General features: G+C 37.7%; 1 protein-coding gene across 1 annotated transcript in view; it reads right to left on the reverse strand.

Moving 5' to 3' along the window:
* Positions 1-2,149: 2,149 nt before the first annotated feature.
* The window catches only part of LOC137256436 (S-adenosylmethionine-dependent nucleotide dehydratase RSAD2-like), an 83,845-nt gene continuing 67,543 nt past the window's right edge, over positions 2,150-18,451 (reverse strand). Inside the window, exons 5-7 of the mRNA XM_067794279.1 lie at positions 6,804-6,953; positions 5,952-5,984; positions 2,150-5,393 (exon numbers count right to left, since the gene is read on the reverse strand). Coding sequence (XP_067650380.1) covers positions 5,229-5,393; positions 5,952-5,984; positions 6,804-6,953 — 348 coding nt within the window. The 3' untranslated portion in view covers positions 2,150-5,228. The remainder of the gene's footprint in view (positions 5,394-5,951; positions 5,985-6,803; positions 6,954-18,451) is intronic.

An 18,451-nucleotide genomic window follows, 5' to 3' on the forward strand; every position in this document is an offset into this window, starting at 1 on the left:
TCAGTCATTATTCACAGCAATCTTTGCAAATGTAATCCATGGGTCCATTGTACAACATGTAAGCATGATAACAATCATGTTGCACTAAGAATCACAGGGGCCTGTTTTGGGTGAAGCTATATTTTGGGCACAGCTTCATTCTAACAAGTAAGAGGAGTCAGCATTTACCACCAGTTTTAGCAAATATACAGTTACCATCTCAGTCATCATATGTTATTACAATAGCCAACCATTTTGCACTAAAAATCACTGGTCTTGACCTCAAAGGGGCCCATTTCGTGTGAAATTTCATTGTCAATGCAGATTCATATTAACACCATGCACATGTTAAAGTATTCAAAAGACTTCACAGAGTAATTATTCACAACTTATCCACTTTAAAGATATAAAACATACATTATTACTCTTCACTCACACAGTCATCAATCTCAGTATCTGATTCACTCTCAAGAACTGCAGTATTCAAAAGTGTATAAACCTAAAGTAGATCAAAATGTATAAAATATGAATTTAAAATATTGGGAACAAAATATTTGGGCAACTAGACCGACTTGAAAAGGTGAATGGTCAGTGTCTTAAGAAAAGATTTACATGATGTTAATTAAAGCTTGTTTCACCAGTGTTGTAACATAGATTACCAAACTTAAGAAAAACAATTACAACATTTGGATTTGATGTGAAACAGTTTAGTTAAACAATGTAGACTTGATAAACAAACTTTGAAAAAAAAGAAAGAATAGTTACATGGATTTGAACCTGCATGTCTGATAACAAAAGAAACCTACAGTTCACTATTGCAACCATTAGGCTACATATTCCTTTGCCTCCCAGTGTGAATTTAAGCTTATATATTACACTTCACAACTATGTATGACGACGTCTGCTTGTGTTCATCACCTGCTAGACCTTGATACAATGTTCTTATTCTAGCTAAAACATCCTTTTCATACAGTTAAGTGTAGTCATTTTGGTTAAATGAAATCTAATATGTCATTGGAAACATCAAGGTACATACGTTCTTGGAAAATGCATATGTTTATATGTATACATGGCAATCCTGTTGAATGACTGTTATTTTGACAGTGACAGGTGACTCAAGGGTGTCTGATACACAGATGATAGAAAAACTATGATCAAATTCTTACATAATAACAAAGATTTTCACCTTTACAGTACTGCTTGATCATATTTTGAAAATCTTCAGACATCTTCTTACTTTTCTAGCAGAGACCATCAACCAAACACCAATGTTTACCTCTCATATATCTGCCTTGTGAGTGCCTAATATGATATTGAAAATTTTAATAACGATATTTGATATGTGTATTTTAGAGCACAAAACCATTCAAAATATAATGTATCATGGCACAGATGTGTAAATGTGATGGATTGTTTTTAAAGATGTTAGTTTATGTCAATGTTTATTTTCTGAGATGTTGTATGGGGCAATTTCATAAACCGAAAAAATGTACTTTTTAAAGATTTTGATGTGAGCAAAAGCGTGACCCACCACAATTTTTTAGGTGTAAATTCTAATTTACTCGCTTCATATGTGGTGAAAAAATTGGGATGGGTCACGCTTTTGCTTTTCTATCACTCTGAAAATCAGAAAATGTAGGTTTCTAGAAGATATTGTAAAATATGTTAACTTTGAGGTCTTCAAAGAGGAAAACTAACAACACTAGAAACATGAAAAAGCAATTGGAGGTAACTTCAACAATTAATTTAGCTCCATTTATGCTAAAATTATCGTGTTGTAAAATTTTGATAATCATGACATGTTGTGGGCCAATAAGGGCCTCTATCATACCTTGTCCTTTAAGATTGTCAGCTGTCGCAAGAGCATTGAACCCCACCAAACCCGGATCGAAATCGAACTCGGTTCTATAGCATGACGAGCGAAAGCTTTAACCATTTGGCTACCTCAGTTAGTGAGTGAGTGAATGAGTGAGCGAGTGAGTTTGGTTTCACGCCGCTTTTTGCAATATTCTAATGACGACGGAGAACATCACACATGGACTTCTCACACTGTAGCCGGTGGGGAATCAAAACCCCATACAATAATTCATACATAGAATTACACCGCATGCACAAGTTTAATCACTATCAGATATTTGTTGTTATTAAAACAAACAAGGAACATAACTTATTAGAAGTGAATTCTTTATTTGCTTCAATATCTACACTTTGAATACATTCAAATTCTTAGAAATATATGAAAGTACGAACAGTAGCAAAAGTTACTGAGAGAATATGCATATTCTACTGTTTATAGAACAAAATCTGTGTGACTTTTAAAATAACAAATTATTCACAGTGGGAATGTAAATTCAAAAGTGTTAAATACGTTAAAATTTAAGAATACATGAAACTATCACAGCAATATAGGAAAACACTGGTACTGGAAAGTGTGAAATGAATGTTTAAGGGTTAAGGCAGTAGTTAAACAGTTAAACAGTGTCCCAATAAGCCAGCTAGTGGTAAGACAGCTTATATTAATCTCGGGGAGATATCTGCTGTGTGCGGCGTTAAATAAGAAACCAGCCTAAACCGAGGCTGATAATAGTTAGGAGATGACAGTTATAGTCATACGTAATGTCGCTGTAGTCGGTCTCCGAGTCTTTAAACCACATTACTTTCCTTACTGCTTCACCCTCCGTGCTATACTAAAGCCATTAGTGAAGCAAGTCTACAGTTCTTAATGTTCTGAATCTCCCATCTCACTCGGGATCCCTTTCGATTTAAAGTGGATGTTTTTGTTACTATCAAAATTATATATACGCAGAGATTAAGCGTTATTCTTATGTTGCACCTGCTGCTGATGAGTGATTGAGTTTGTTTTCACGCCGCACTCGGCAATGTTCTGTATGGCGGCGGTCTGTAAATACACGAGTCTGGACCCGTCATCTTTTGTGGCAAGCATGGGTTGCTGAAGACCTATTCTACCTCGGATCTTCAGGGGTCGATGGTGCTGACTACCTTTACTACTACTACTACTACTACTACTACTACTACTACTGCTGCTGCTGCTGCTGCTGCTACGCCGACGACGACTACTGCGACTACAACTACTATTACGTGAGAATATTCTAGCTGAATAACATTTCACCAGGATATCTCTACAACCGCCGCTACAGCTACCACTCGAAACACTACTGTGTGTGAGTATTCTAGGGATTACCCGTTCAGAAATATACAAATTTGTGGGAGTTATTTTCATTCAAACCGGTTATATGGTAAACAGAGACGAGAGACTTCTGGTTCCATCTTACATGTTCTTTGTGAGTTTGAATTCCAGGTTGACAATGACCACAGACCGGCTTGATGGGGTTCCCACAGCGGTAACCGCTCAGGGCATGTCCTCCCATTGGATGTTCCAGTCCCGAAAATATGCACGCCACGATGCGCGCAGAAGACATTAAATATTGTACCACTGAAGATTCGGGTTCGATTCCCCACATGGGTACAATGTTAGAAGACCATATATAGTATTGTCCCTCGAATATTGGTAAATGCGGCGTGAAACTAAACTCACTATTTCCGAGAGCCTGTTAGAGAAATAAGCCACGGTACAATTTTGAAAATATTATGTAAATTTATATAGAGTTATGTATTTTTTTACAGTGAGTAAGTATGGCTTTACGTCGCTTTTAACACTATTCCAGCAATATTATGTCGGCGAGGGACACACAAAATCGACTTCACACACTGTTCCCAGGTGGGGAATCGAACCCGGGCCCCCGGTGTGACGAGCGGTTGCTTTAATCAGTGGGCTATCGACCGCCCCAAAATGGACAATGGGACGAAGGTTTGTTTGAGTAATACAGTAAATAACGACATTACACAAACAAATCAAAACATCTTTCAATCACACGTTCACACCGAACATAATTTACAGCTGTGAGCAGGCTGGCATGGCTTAAAACTGTCAAGGTAAACGAAATGCACATTGATGCAATTCCACAGTTGAAAAAAATGGTCTTACAATCCAAATGCAATAACCCAAATGAGCTCTTACAATCCAAATACGGCGTCCTCCTGCTATGACATTCTGGTTGTAAGTGCGACCTCAAATATATACTCACGAGTCTTTAACAAGAAAGAGTCTGGTTTATAAATACGAGTCAAAATATATACACACAATTAACAAGAAACTTTTGTAGCCTAAACTGCTAGTATACAGGGTCCTCCTGTCTTTACAGTCTGTCATGAATACGGTCCCCGATATACACAAAAGCCTTCAATCCTATTGATACAGTCTTTCCGATACAGGATCCTTCTAAAATGGCAGTCTAGTTCATGAACACGTCCCGCTATCTAGACACTACACGACGCGCCTGTCACAAGGAATCTACAAGCATATGAATCTAAACTATGTTTATGGGTTATATTTTATATTATACAAACATCTGCTGCCTTGGTACATGTTTAACATCAAGCTGCTTCGATAGTCAAGAATAACACTAACACGAGGACACATCAAAAAAGAAAGAGAAACATCAAGTTGAAATACAACAACATATTTACAACCATACAGTGATAAGGTTTCACGTGCGTATCACCTTCCATGAATATTCAAGGGCCTTTGGTAAACATTGATCTAATCATGAAATTAACTGTTAATGAGCCTTTGATTTTCGGGCCGATCTGTAATTTGATATTCGCGGAACGGGAAATTGTCTTTATATGTGAGGGCTATAAACAGAAGAAAACAAGAAAACAGAACTGTTAGGGAAAAGACCGTGACATACATTTTTCAGAAGGCAGCGGTCATTAGGTGAGACTAGTCAGAAAGTCTGTGATGCAAAATTGTATTAAAAAATACCTGCCAGAAAAAGACACGATGCGCCACCTCCTAAACATGCGTATGTTTTAAGACCAGCTCCTATAGAAAGATATAATTATATTGTGTCGCCACACCCGAACAACAAATGATCCGGCCCTAACATCCGATTGGTCCAGAACGTTTTGATTGGACAGCTATTTCTAACCTGTATTTCGAATCGAGTTCACTATAAAACAGAGGTAGAGAATGGGAAACAATATATTGTTTGAACATTTAAAAAGTTTTATGCTACAATTAAGCTCAATCTTATATCAGCTGCACAGATACCAACAATAGCTCGAGCATTCTCCCTTCCTGCCAGAGTGCTTGTTTTCAACACTCCATTCGTAACAAAACTCCTAAGAGATGACGTAAAGGGACGAGTGGTAACGAATGTCAAATGTCACCACTCCAGTCTCATGTCAGCTTTGCTCCACTTGTAACGACCTCCGCGTGCGAGGAACATCTTCTCGTCAAAACCACTGAAGTCCAAGGCTTGTTGCACTCCTACATCCAGCAGTGACTTGGATGGACGTTTAGAACCATCTCGACAATCCAGGAACCGCATCTGGAAAGGACAACCCGACCCAGTCATTGTCAAAGGTGACCTCCACCGTGCATATACCAGCACTCCTTTAACTCCTGGAGCAATATTCCAGCAAAACTGGCTTTATACATGGAACCGATGCGGCGAACCTGAAACCGGAGTCTCCGGCGTGAACCACCGCTGGTGTCCGCCATGCTGACATATCCACTGGGATATTGCTACAACGGCGTAAAATCAAATAATTAATTCAGCTTTTTTTCCTGGATGTAATTATTTTCATGGGTAATCCGTCTTCCCCACATAAAATCATAATATTAACCCTTGCCTAGCCGGTATGTCTGGTCTACCTGAAACTAGAGAGCACTGCCCATATTCACGAGTCTAGATTCACAAAGTGATGGGCTTATCAACTTTTGTCGCAGTGATATGACACGCTTTGTGGATAGGGTCGAAGCAATACCCTACAGTCACGCTGAACAAACGAGGGGAGACAATAAATGAGCATTCAATGAAGATTCGAACCCGGATTCCAATGTGAAGCTTTTAATGGCAAATGGAAACAATGATTCATATACTTACATATTCGTCAAGAATCAGATACGAATTCTGCATCTGAAAAAGAAATTATAATTCTGTTTAACGAATAGAAGTATATGTCTTAAGAGAAAGGAAGAACGCCACACACACAGTAAAATCACACATGCATGACGACAGTCCTTAAAATCATGCCCCTTAGGTTTGTTTGTATGCTGCGATCAGCAGTATTCCAGCTAGCGAGTCTGGATCAGACAATCCATTGATCCACAGCGTGAGTATCTACAGAAATAGGATATGATGACATGAGTCAACCATGTCAGCGACTTGCCTCTTTCGCCGAACACCGCCCGATCCTGTAAGTCGCCTTCTGCCACAAGCATGGGTTGCTGAAGACCAATTGTAACCAGGATCTTCCTGGGTCGAGCACCTTATGATAGGATACTGTATTCTTACTGAAAATCTCCTGAGAGCCCACACAGAAATATCCCAAACCCAAGCTCTATCCCAACATTGCAGGAGGATACTATAGAATGAAATCCCTCTGTTACAGGTGAAACATGACATGCCCCGACTTGAATACTGCTTCAAACGGCCTAAACTAAACTCACTCACTCAGTTACCAAAGTAAAACTCCTGCCTAGTCTCTCTGTGACCCACTATTTGGATAAATCATCCGAAAGTGAATCTCCACTTCACACAACCTGTTGTAATCCTATGAGTGAAAGGGGCTACTCGATACACCCAAGGTCCGCATTCCCCACAAATGTATCATGCAGAAAGCTCCTTTCTGATGTTCCAGGTGGTGACACCGCTAGAATACCACTTAAAGTGGCGTAAAACCCGACTCACTCACTCTCCCGCTCCTTTTCTTAACTGCAGACTGGAGTATCTCACCTTCTCATTGGACTCGGGCACCAGTGACGGAACTTCCTTGTGCCGCGACAGGAAATCCTGGAACACCTCATCTGAGACAACAAACTTCCCCGCATCACGGAGTGCATCCTCCCCAGCGTTCTCCCCTTCTAGCACCAGACACTGGAACACCTGGAGCACGTGAGGAAGTTAGTCAGTGACGTGGCTTTATCACACGTATTTACATGATCTGCTCTTAAGATGATTGGATCATGCGGATAGTCAGATCTGAAGCAGACAACCCAATCACCGACTCTATGAGCGCTGAAGAAAGTCTTCTAAAATCGGAAAGGGGTGTTGGGATAGCCTAGTGCTTGAAGCGTTCGTTCGTTAAACCGAAGACACGAGTTCGATTCTATCCTGGACTATTGCTAAAAGCGACGTGAAACTAAAGCCACTTACTTACAAGCTGGATATGTGGTAACCGCATCAAGAAAACATATTTCGTGATGACCATTGGGATCATACGATGGAGAAAATAGAGATGCCGTAACCTGCAGCTGTAATGAATATACAGCAAGGGCCATTGACAGGCAAATACTTCCTTGTAAGCGTGATCGTTGTAAACTCACTTCACCCTATTGGAACCTGACAACTTCATAAAACACTGATACACACCTTAGTGAAAATAACACTGACATACACCTTAGTAAATCTAACACTGACACACACCTTAGTAAATTAAGCACAAACACCTTAGTGAATATAACACTGACACCCATATTAGTGAATATAATAATACATAATAATAAGAGGGATATTTCTAAAGCGACAGTGTCCACCCACGAATGGTTGCTCATGGCACTGGAAACTTAAGTATAAGGAGAAAAGAAGAGTCACTGGAAGGCTTTAGTGAAGACAAACGTTTTAAGATAACACTGACACACACTTTACTAGATATAACACTGACACACATCTTAGCGAATGTAACACTGACACACGCCTTAGTAAATATAACACTAAAACACACCTTAGTGACTATAACACTGACACACACCTTGGCGAAAATAACACTGACACACACACATAATAAATATAACACTGACACACGCCTTGCTAAATATAACACTGACACACACATTTTTTAATATAACACTGACACACATCTAAGTGAATATAACACAGACAGACACCTTACTAGATATAACACTGACACACACCTAATAAATATAACACTGACACACACCTTACTAGATATAACACTGACACACACCATACTAGATATAACACTGACACACACCATACTAGATATAACACTGACACACACCTTACTAGATATAACACTGACACACACCTTACTAGATATAACACTGACACACACCATACTAGATATAACACTGACACACACCTTACTAGATAAAACACTGACACACACCATACTAGATATAACACTGACACACACCTTACTAGATATAACACTGACACACACCTAATAAATATAACACTGACACACACCTTACTAGATATAACACTGACACACACCTTACTAGATATAACACTGAAACACACCTTACTAGATATAACACTGACACACACCATACTAGATATTACACTGACAAACACCATACTAGATATAACACTGACACACACCTAATAAATATAACACTGACACACACCTTACTAGACATAACACTGACACACACCATACTAGATATAACACTGACACACACCATACTAGATATAACACTGAGACACACCTTACTAGATATAACACTGACACACACCATACTACATAAAACACTGACACACACTTTACTAGATATAACACTGACACACACCATACTAGATATAACACTGACACACACCATACTAGATATAACACTGACACACACCTTACTAGATATAACACTGACACACACCTTACTAGATATAACACTGACACACACCTTACTAGATATAACACTGACAAACACCATACTAGATATAACACTGACACACACCTTACTAGATATAACACTGACACACACCTTACTAGATATAACACTGACACACACCATACTAGATATAACACTGACACACACCTTACTAGATATAACACTGACACACAACATACTAGATATAACACTGACACACACCATACTAGATAAAACACTGACACACACCATACTAGATATAACACTGACACACACCATACTAGATATAACACTGACAAACACCATACTAGATATAACACTGACACACACCATACTAGATATAACACTGACACACACCTTACTAGATATAACACTGACAAACACCATACTAGATATAACACTGACACACACCTTACTAGATATAACACTGACACACACCTCACTAGATATAACACTGACACACACCATACTAGATATAACACTGACACACACCTTACTAGATATAACACTGACACACAACATACTAGATATAACACTGACACACACCTTACTAGATATAACACTGACACACACCATACTAGATATAACACTGACACACACCATACTAGATATAACACTGACACACACCTTACTAGATATAACACTGACACACACCATACTAGATATAACACTGACACACACCATACTAGATATAACACTGACACACACCTAATAAATATAACACTGACACACACCTTACTAGATACAACACTGACACACACCATACTAGATATAACACTGACACACACCATACTAGATATAACACTGACACACACCATACTAGATATAACACTGACACACACCTTACTAGATATAACACTGACACACACCTTACTAGATATAACACTGACACACACCTTACTAGATATAACACTGACACACACCTTACTAGATGTAACACTGACACACACCATACTAGATATAACACTGACACACACCATACTAGATATAACACTGACACACACCATACTAGATATAACACTGACACACACCATACTAGATATAACACTGACAGACACCTTACTAGATATAACACTGACACACACCATACTAGATATAACACTGACACACACCTTAGTACATATAACACTGACACACACCTTAGTACATATAACACTGACACACACCTTAGTACAAATAGCACTGACACACACCTTAGTACATATAACACTGACACACACCTTGGTACATATAACACTGACACACACTTTACTAGATATAACACTGACACACATCTTAGCGAATGTAACACTGACACACGCCTTAGTAAATATCACACTAAAACACACCTTAGTGACTATAACACTGACACACACCTTGGCGAAAATAACACTGACACACACACATAATAAATATAACACTGACACACGCCATACTAGATATAACACTGACACACACATTTTTTAATATAACACTGACACACATCTAAGTGAATATAACACAGACAGACACCTTAGTCAATATAACACTGACACACACCTAATAAATATAACACTGACACACACCTTACTAGATATAACACTGACACACACCATACTAGATATAACACTGACACACACCTTACTAGATATAACACTGACACACACCTTACTAGATATAACACTGACACACACCATACTAGATATAACACTGACACACACCTTACTAGATATAACACTGACACACACCATACTAGATATAACACTGACAAACACCATACTAGATATAACACTGACACACACCTAATAAATATAACACTGACACACACCTTACTAGATATAACACTGACACACACCATACTAGATATAACACTGACACACACCATACTAGATATAACACTGACACACACCTTACTAGATATAACACTGACACACACCATACTAGATATAACACTGACACACACCATACTAGATATAACACTGACACACACCATACTAGATATAACACTGACACACACCTTACTAGATATAACACTGACACACACATTACTAGATATAACACTGACACACACCTTACTAGATATAACACTGACAAACACCATACTAGATATAACACTGACACACACATTACTAGATATAACACTGACACACACCTTGCTAGATATAACACTGACACACACCTTACTAGATATAACACTGACACACACCATACTAGATATAACACTGACACACACCTTACTAGATATAACACTGACACACACCTTACTAGATATAACACTGACACACACCTTACTAGATATAACACTGACACACAACATACTAGATATAACACTGACACACACCTTACTAGATATAACACTGACACACACCTTACTAGATATAACACTGACACACACCTTACTAGATATAACACTGACACACACCTTACTAGATATAACACTGACACACACCTTACTAGATATAACACTGACACACACCTTACTAGATATAACACTGACACACACCTTACTAGATATAACACTGACAAACACCATACTAGATATAACACTGACACACACCTTACTAGATATAACACTGACACACACCTTACTAGATATAACACTGACACACACCATACTAGATATAACACTGACACACACCATACTAGATATAACACTGACACACACCTTACTAGATATAACACTGACACACACCATACTAGATATAACACTGACACACACCTTACTAGATATAACACTGACACACACCATACTAGATATAACACTGACACACACCTAATAAATATAACACTGACACACACCATACTAGATAAAACACTGACACACACCATACTAGATATAACACTGACACACACCTTACTAGATATAACACTGACACACACCATACTAGATATAACACTGACACACACCTTACTAGATATAACACTGACACACAACATACTAGATATAACACTGACACACACCATACTAGATAAAACACTGACACACACCATACTAGATATAACACTGACACACACCATACTAGATATAACACTGACAAACACCATACTAGATATAACACTGACACACACCATACTAGATATAACACTGACACACACCTTACTAGATATAACACTGACAAACACCATACTAGATATAACACTGACACACACCTTACTAGATATAACACTGACACACACCTCACTAGATATAACACTGACACACACCATACTAGATATAACACTGACACACACCTTACTAGATATAACACTGACACACAACATACTAGATATAACACTGACACACACCTTACTAGATATAACACTGACACACACCATACTAGATATAACACTGACACACACCATACTAGATATAACACTGACACACACCTTACTAGATATAACACTGACACACACCATACTAGATATAACACTGACACACACCATACTAGATATAACACTGACACACACCTAATAAATATAACACTGACACACACCTTACTAGATACAACACTGACACACACCATACTAGATATAACACTGACACACACCATACTAGATATAACACTGACACACACCATACTAGATATAACACTGACACACACCTTACTAGATATAACACTGACACACACCTTACTAGATATAACACTGACACACACCTTACTAGATATAACACTGACACACACCTTACTAGATGTAACACTGACACACACCATACTAGATATAACACTGACACACACCATACTAGATATAACACTGACACACACCATACTAGATATAACACTGACACACACCATACTAGATATAACACTGACAGACACCTTACTAGATATAACACTGACACACACCATACTAGATATAACACTGACACACACCTTAGTACATATAACACTGACACACACCTTAGTACATATAACACTGACACACACCTTAGTACAAATAGCACTGACACACACCTTAGTACATATAACACTGACACACACCTTGGTACATATAACACTGACACACACTTTACTAGATATAACACTGACACACATCTTAGCGAATGTAACACTGACACACGCCTTAGTAAATATCACACTAAAACACACCTTAGTGACTATAACACTGACACACACCTTGGCGAAAATAACACTGACACACACACATAATAAATATAACACTGACACACGCCATACTAGATATAACACTGACACACACATTTTTTAATATAACACTGACACACATCTAAGTGAATATAACACAGACAGACACCTTAGTCAATATAACACTGACACACACCTAATAAATATAACACTGACACACACCTTACTAGATATAACACTGACACACACCATACTAGATATAACACTGACACACACCTTACTAGATATAACACTGACACACACCTTACTAGATATAACACTGACACACACCATACTAGATATAACACTGACACACACCTTACTAGATATAACACTGACACACACCATACTAGATATAACACTGACAAACACCATACTAGATATAACACTGACACACACCTAATAAATATAACACTGACACACACCTTACTAGATATAACACTGACACACACCATACTAGATATAACACTGACACACACCATACTAGATATAACACTGACACACACCTTACTAGATATAACACTGACACACACCATACTAGATATAACACTGACACACACCATACTAGATATAACACTGACACACACCATACTAGATATAACACTGACACACACCTTACTAGATATAACACTGACACACACATTACTAGATATAACACTGACACACACCTTACTAGATATAACACTGACAAACACCATACTAGATATAACACTGACACACACATTACTAGATATAACACTGACACACACCTTGCTAGATATAACACTGACACACACCTTACTAGATATAACACTGACACACACCATACTAGATATAACACTGACACACACCTTACTAGATATAACACTGACACACACCTTACTAGATATAACACTGACACACACCTTACTAGATATAACACTGACACACAACATACTAGATATAACACTGACACACACCTTACTAGATATAACACTGACACACACCTTACTAGATATAACACTGACACACACCTTACTAGATATAACACTGACACACACCTTACTAGATATAACACTGACACACACCTTACTAGATATAACACTGACACACACCTTACTAGATATAACACTGACACACACCTTACTAGATATAACACTGACAAACACCATACTAGATATAACACTGACACACACCTTACTAGATATAACACTGACACACACCTTACTAGATATAACACTGACACACACCATACTAGATATAACACTGACACACACCATACTAGATATAACACTGACACACACCTTACTAGATATAACACTGACACACACCATACTAGATATAACACTGACACACACCTTACTAGATATAACACTGACACACACCATACTAGATATAACACTGACACACACCTTACTAGATATAACACTGACACACACCATACTAGATATAACACTGACACACACCATACTAGATATAACACTGACACACACCTTAGTAAATCTAACACTGACACACACCTTAGTAAATTAAGCACAAACACCTTAGTGAATATAACACTGACACCCATATTAGTGAATATAATAATACATAATAATAAGAGGGATATTTCTAAAGCGACAGTGTCCACCCACGAATGGTTGCTCATGGCACTGGAAACTTAAGTATAAGGAGAAAAGAAGAGTCACTGGAAGGCTTTAGTGAAGACAAACGTTTTAAGATAACACTGACACACACTTTACTAGATATAACACTGACACACATCTTAGCGAATGTAACACTGACACACGCCTTAGTAAATATAACACTAAAACACACCTTAGTGACTATAACACTAACACACACCTTGGCGAAAATAACACTGACACACACACATAATAAATATAACACTGACACACGCCTTGCTAAATATAACACTGACACACACATTTTTTAATATAACACTGACACACATCTAAGTGAATATAACACAGACAGACACCTTACTAGATATAACACTGACACACACCTAATAAATATAACACTGACACACACCTTACTAGATATAACACTGACACACACCATACTAGATATAACACTGACACACACCATACTAGATATAACACTGACACACACCTTACTAGATATAACACTGACACACACCTTACTAGATATAACACTGACACACACCATACTAGATATAACACTGACACACACCTTACTAGATATAACACTGACACACACCAAACTAGATATAACACTGACACACACCTTACTAGATATAACACTGACACACACCTAATAAATATAACACTGACACACACCTTACTAGATATAACACTGACACACACCTTACTAGATATAACACTGAAACACACCTTACTAGATATAACACTGACACACACCTTACTAGATATAACACTGACACACACCTTACTAGATATAACACTGACAAACACCATACTAGATATAACACTGACACACACCTTACTAGATATAACACTGACACACACCTTACTAGATATAACACTGACACACACCATACTAGATATAACACTGACACACACCATACTAGATATAACACTGACACACACCTTACTAGATATAACACTGACACACACCATACTAGATATAACACTGACACACACCTTACTAGATATAACACTGACACACACCATACTAGATATAACACTGACACACACCTTACTAGATATAACACTGACACACACCATACTAGATATAACACTGACACACACCATACTAGATATAACACTGACACACACCTTAGTAAATCTAACACTGACACACACCTTAGTAAATTAAGCACAAACACCTTAGTGAATATAACACTGACACCCATATTAGTGAATATAATAATACATAATAATAAGAGGGATATTTCTAAAGCGACAGTGTCCACCCACGAATGGTTGCTCATGGCACTGGAAACTTAAGTATAAGGAGAAAAGAAGAGTCACTGGAAGGCTTTAGTGAAGACAAACGTTTTAAGATAACACTGACACACACTTTACTAGATATAACACTGACACACATCTTAGCGAATGTAACACTGACACACGCCTTAGTAAATATAACACTAAAACACACCTTAGTGACTATAACACTGACACACACCTTGGCGAAAATAACACTGACACACACACATAATAAATATAACACTGACACACGCCTTGCTAAATATAACACTGACACACACATTTTTTAATATAACACTGACACACATCTAAGTGAATATAACACAGACAGACACCTTACTAGATATAACACTGACACACACCTAATAAATATAACACTGACACACACCTTACTAGATATAACACTGACACACACCATACTAGATATAACACTGACACACACCATACTAGATATAACACTGACACACACCTTACTAGATATAACACTGACACACACCAAACTAGATATAACACTGACACACACCATACTAGATATAACACTGACACACACCTTACTAGATATAACACTGACACACACCAAACTAGATATAACACTGACACACACCTTACTAGATATAACACTGACACACACCTAATAAATATAACACTGACACACACCTTACTAGATATAACACTGACACACACCTTACTAGATATAACACTGAAACACACCTTACTAGATATAACACTGACACACACCATACTAGATATTACACTGACAAACACCATACTAGATATAACACTGACACACACCTAATAAATATAACACTGACACACACCTTACTAGATATAACACTGACACACACCATACTAGATATAACACTGACACACACCATACTAGATATAACACTGAGACACACCTTACTAGATATAACACTGACACACACCATACTACATAAAACACTGACACACACTTTACTAGATATAACACTGACACACACCATACTAGATATAACACTGACACACACCATACTAGATATAACACTGACACACACCTTACTAGATATAACACTGACACACACCTTACTAGATATAACACTGACACACACCTTACTAGATATAACACTGACAAACACCATACTAGATATAACACTGACACACACCTTACTAGATATAACACTGACACACACCTTACTAGATATAACACTGACACACACCATACTAGATATAACACTGACACACACCTTACTAGATATAACACTGACACACAACATACTAGATATAACACTGACACACACCATACTAGATAAAACACTGACACACACCATACTAGATATAACACTGACACACACCATACTAGATATAACACTGACAAACACCATACTAGATATAACACTGACACACACCATACTAGATATAACACTGACACACACCTTACTAGATATAACACTGACAAACACCATACTAGATATAACACTGACACACACCTTACTAGATATAACACTGACACACACCTCACTAGATATAACACTGACACACACCATACTAGATATAACACTGACACACACCTTACTAGATATAACACTGACACACAACATACTAGATATAACACTGACACACACCTTACTAGATATAACACTGACACACACCATACTAGATATAACACTGAGACACACCTTACTAGATATAACACTGACACACACCATACTACATAAAACACTGACACACACTTTACTAGATATAACACTGACACACACCATACTAGATATAACACTGACACACACCATACTAGATATAACACTGACACACACCTTACTAGATATAACACTGACACACACCTTACTAGATATAACACTGACACACACCTTACTAGATATAACACTGACAAACACCATACTAGATATAACACTGACACACACCTTACTAGATATAACACTGACACACACCTTACTAGATATAACACTGACACACACCATACTAGATATAACACTGACACACACCTTACTAGATATAACACTGACACACAACATACTAGATATAACACTGACACACACCATACTAGATAAAACACTGACACACACCATACTAGATATAACACTGACACACACCATACTAGATATAACACTGACAAACACCATACTAGATATAACACTGACACACACCATACTAGATATAACACTGACACACACCTTACTAGATATAACACTGACAAACACCATACTAGATATAACACTGACACACACCTTACTAGATATAACACTGACACACACCTCACTAGATATAACACTGACACACACCATACTAGATATAACACTGACACACACCTTACTAGATATAACACTGACACACAACATACTAGATATAACACTGACACACACCTTACTAGATATAACACTGACACACACCATACTAGATATAACACTGACACACACCATACTAGATATAACACTGACACACACCTTACTAGATATAACACTGACACACACCATACTAGATATAACACTGACACACACACCATACTAGATATAACACTGACACACACCTAATAAATATAACACTGACACACACCTTACTAGATATAACACTGACACACACCATACTAGATATAACACTGACACACACCATACTAGATATAACACTGACACACACCATACTAGATATAACACTGACACACACCTTACTAGATATAACACTGACACACACCTTACTAGATATAACACTGACACACACCTTACTAGATATAACACTGACACACACCTTACTAGATATAACACTGACACACACCATACTAGATATAACACTGACACACACCATACTAGATATAACACTGACACACACCATACTAGATATAACACTGACACACACCA

The sequence above is a fragment of the Haliotis asinina genome, chromosome 11 (genome assembly GCF_037392515.1).
Source record: "Haliotis asinina isolate JCU_RB_2024 chromosome 11, JCU_Hal_asi_v2, whole genome shotgun sequence".
Classification (NCBI taxonomy): domain Eukaryota; kingdom Metazoa; phylum Mollusca; class Gastropoda; order Lepetellida; family Haliotidae; genus Haliotis; species Haliotis asinina.